This window comes from Colobus angolensis, unplaced genomic scaffold (genome assembly GCF_000951035.1).
Source record: "Colobus angolensis palliatus isolate OR3802 unplaced genomic scaffold, Cang.pa_1.0 Scaffold142, whole genome shotgun sequence".
Classification (NCBI taxonomy): domain Eukaryota; kingdom Metazoa; phylum Chordata; class Mammalia; order Primates; family Cercopithecidae; genus Colobus; species Colobus angolensis.
Genome location: NW_012114511.1, coordinates 3,368,828 through 3,372,743, shown reverse-complemented (window position 1 = coordinate 3,372,743; position 3,916 = coordinate 3,368,828). Strand labels below are relative to the sequence as shown.

At 41.6% G+C, this 3,916-nt stretch overlaps 1 protein-coding gene across 1 annotated transcript in view; it reads left to right on the top strand.

The window, feature by feature from the left end:
- Positions 1–3,916, top strand: part of BRD8 (bromodomain containing 8) — a 42,492-nt gene that overhangs the window by 25,460 nt on the left and 13,116 nt on the right. The window contains exon 21 of the mRNA XM_011935291.1: positions 2,289–2,567. Within this exon, the coding sequence (XP_011790681.1) occupies positions 2,289–2,567 (279 nt within the window). The remainder of the gene's footprint in view (positions 1–2,288; positions 2,568–3,916) is intronic.

The following is a 3,916-nucleotide window of genomic DNA, read 5'->3' as shown; positions in this document are numbered from 1 at the left end:
GAGACCAACCTGGCCAACATGGTGAAACCCCATCTCTACTAAAAATACAAAAAATTGGCCAGGCGTGGTGGCGGGCGCCTGTAATCCCACTTACAGGGGAGCCTGAGGCAGGAGAATTGCTTGAGCCTGGGAGGCAGAGGTTGCAGTGACCCAAGATTGAGCTATTGCACTCCAGCCCAGCCACAGAGCAAGACTGCATCTCAAAAGAAAAAAAAAGTTATGAAATTTTTACTATAAACAGATGGCTACGATGAAAAAATGAGTATTAGATGAATATCACTATAACAAAGTAAATATTTAGATGTCCCACTGGAGCCTGGTCTAACAGTCAAAGCCTTCTTGAGAAGGGGGTTTAAGAGGATATGATTAGAAGTCACAGATCTTTTTGTCTTTAATAGAACTGTATTAGGATGCTAAGGAAGAGAAGATACAGTCTTTGTGAGGTGATGGAAAGGTGTTCAATTAGTCCAGGAATTAGAAAATGAAATTCCTTGTTACATGGACATGTTGTAGACAAGAAAGGAATATAAAAAATAACATTGTAGTCCCAAAGCAGTCTGCAAACAGGCATGTGCTATAAACGCAAGCTCTAAAAGTTGGGAGAAGTGTGTGGAAAAGGTCCATTAAAGGACATACGTTTTGAGTTGGTAGAGAAGGTGATAAATGAGACTAGCAAACCGAATGGAAGGTGTAGGCATCTGATGGGGGTGGTGGGTGGCAATATGGAGACAAATGTAATTAGAACAGGAATTACACTAAGGAATAGGGAGGTGTACATGTGAGTGAAGGGAACAAAATAAGGCTAAATTTATGGAGGACTTTGGCAGGTTGAGAAATTTATATTTAGGGTGATAGCTGTTACAAAGCCTTGAGTAGAATAACTATATTTGTTGAGAGCAGATAGGATTAAAGATAGAAAAACTGACTAGGAGACTATGACATTTGTTCAGGAAAGGATGGACACTGACAAAACATTGTGGGAGAAAACTGGGAAGAGGACTTGCTTACTGAATATAAGAGAAGGAAGGGTCAAAAAAGAATTGTGGGTTCTGTAGACTAAGAAAATGGTGATGGGGCCGGGCGTGGTGGCTCACGCCCGTAATCCCAGTGCTTTGGGAGGCCAAGGCGGATGGATCACCTGAGGTCAGAAGTTCAAGACCAGCCTGGTCAACATGGTGAAACCTCATCTCTACTAAATATACAAAAATTAGCCGGGCGTGGTGGTGGGCACCTGTAATCCCAGCTACTCAGGAGGCTGAGGCAGGAGAATCACTTGAACCCAGAGGCAGAGGTTGCAGTGAGCCGAGATTGCGCCATTACGCTCCAGCCTGGGCAACGAGAGTGAAACTTTGTTCTAAAAACAAAACAAAACAAAAACAAAACAAAACAAAACAAAGAAAATGTGATGGTGATAAAGAAATTGGGAAGAAGCAGTGATTTTGGAGATAGAGGAAATGTGATTTTTATTTTAGAAATGTTACAGCAGGTGGTAGAGCATCTAAAGGGAATTGACTTTTGGATGCATGGAGAAATGAGACCAGAATTCATATAAGTAAAGGTGGAGAGATTTAGGAGCCACCTGAATGGAGGTCAAAGTTGAAACTTCAAAGTATATATACATTTTAAAAAAATACATTAATAAGAAAGCGGAGGACCAAGCAGGAACATAGAAGGTAGGGATTTATTGAAAGTTGTAAAAGGGAGAGGACAAAGAAAGATGTAAGAAAACAAAGATAGTGGTGTAATGAGAGCAAGGGAAGATATATTTCAAGCTTGATGTTTCTCAGTATCAAGTTGGATATGACCAGAAGGATGCCAAAGGCAATCCTAAAGTGTGTTTTGAAGATTTAATGGTTCATAGGTTAAAAATGTTTATACACTGAGAAAATATCCCCTGCCCCCTCAATTTGTTTGCCTTATGGTTTAGTTATGGATGATTTGGACTAGAGGAAAATAATTGAGCTAGCTATGCTCCAGTTCTTTCCCTTCTTTTGGTGTATGAGGAATTCCAAGTAAAAATAATTATCAGGTAATATTAATATCTCTATTATACTGTATTGTATAGTGTAATATCTCTGTTATACTGACATAGGGCTTTTTCTTTCTTCCCAGAGACAAATATAATTTCATGTCTCCCTTCAGCAAGATTTTAATTCTTCCTAATGATGAATACTTGAATACAGATAAATTTCTGGCCCCTTATTTTTCTACTGAACTCGGGAGATGGAGATGCCTCAGGAATATTTATTTGAATGAATTTAATGCATTTTTTTCCTGTGTATTTACAGATGGGACATAAGTGCGTTTGGTTGGATTCTGAACAAGATTATCCCAATGACTCTGAGTTGAGCAATGACTGCAGGTCCCTCTTCAGCTCATGGGACTCCAGTCTGGATCTTGATGTGGGCAGCTGGAGGGAAACTGAGGATCCAGAAGCTGAGGAACTAGAGGAAAGCAGCCCAGGGAGAGAACCTAGTGAACTGCTTGTTGGGGACGGAGGCAGTGAGGAATCTCAGGAAGCAGCAAAGAAAGCCAGCCACCAGAACCTCCTCCACTTTCTCTCTGAGGTAACAGTGAGCTCTTATTTCCAAAGCTGGAAGAGCCTCAACTTTCTAAGAGAATGCTTATCCTTACATGCTTCTACCACTCTTAACGTTGTTTACTAAAATATAAGCTCCACAATGGCAGGGATTAAGTTCATTGCTATGTCCTCAGCACTTGGTGCTGATACAGAATATGCATCAAATACATGCTTTTGGGGCCGGGTGCAGTGGCTCATGCCTGTAATCCCAGCACTTTTGGAGGCTGAGGCCAGTGGATCACTTGAGGTCGGGAGTTCGAGACCAGCCTGGCCAACATGGTGAAACCCTGTCTCTACTAAAAATACAAAAATGGCCAGGTGCAGTGGCTCATGCCTGTAATCCCAGCACTTTGGGAGGCTGAGGTGGGTGGATCACTTGATGTCAGGAGTTCGAGACCAGCCTGGCCAACATGGTGAAACCCCATCTCTACTAAAAATACAAAAAATTGGCTCATGCCTGTAATCCCAGCACTTTGGGAGGCTGAGGTGGGTGGATCACTTGATGTCAGGAGTTCGAGACCAGCCTGGCCAACATGGTGAAACCCTGTCTCTACTAAAAATACAAAAAATTAGCCGGGTGTAGTGGCGGGCACCTGTAATCCCAGCTGCTTAGGAGGCTGAGGCAGGAGAATCACTCGAACCTGGGAGGTGGAGGTTGTAATGAGCTGAGGTCACACCATTGCACTCCAGCCTGGGCAACAGAGTGAAACTCTGTATCTAAATAAATAAATAAATAAAAATAAAAATACAAAAATTAGCCAGATGTGGTGGCATGTGCCTGTAATCCCAGCTACCCAGGAGGCTGAGGCAGGAGAATTGCTTGAACGCAGGAGGCGGAGGTTGCAGTGAGCCGAGATCATGCCATTGGACTCCAGCCTGGGTAACAGAGCAAGACTCCGTCTCAAAAATAAAAAATAAAAAAATATGCTTTTTGACTGAATTTCTAATACCTCAGTCATTAGGGCCCTGAATCATAAGGACTGCTTTATAAGTATCCTTGTAATTCATGCTTTTGGAGTTGTGGGAAGTTATACTTGCACAAATTTTCCTTGAAGCTTAAAATGTTGTGACTTTAAGGTAGTATTTTTAAGTGTCATTACCTTGGTTAAGGGCTGGGGACCAGAAATAAACAGAATTGGAAAGAGAGTTATATGTATACTGTTACTGAACACATTTAGGAGAACTTAGATCAAGATCAGCAAGCATCCATTTCAAATTGCTACTTCTCTCTACAAGTGTCTGTGGTAGACAAAATTTTCAACACTTTATTCTAGACAGCCACTCCCAATTGATCAGAGTTGACACTTGAGATGAAAAATTAGAACATAAATTCCT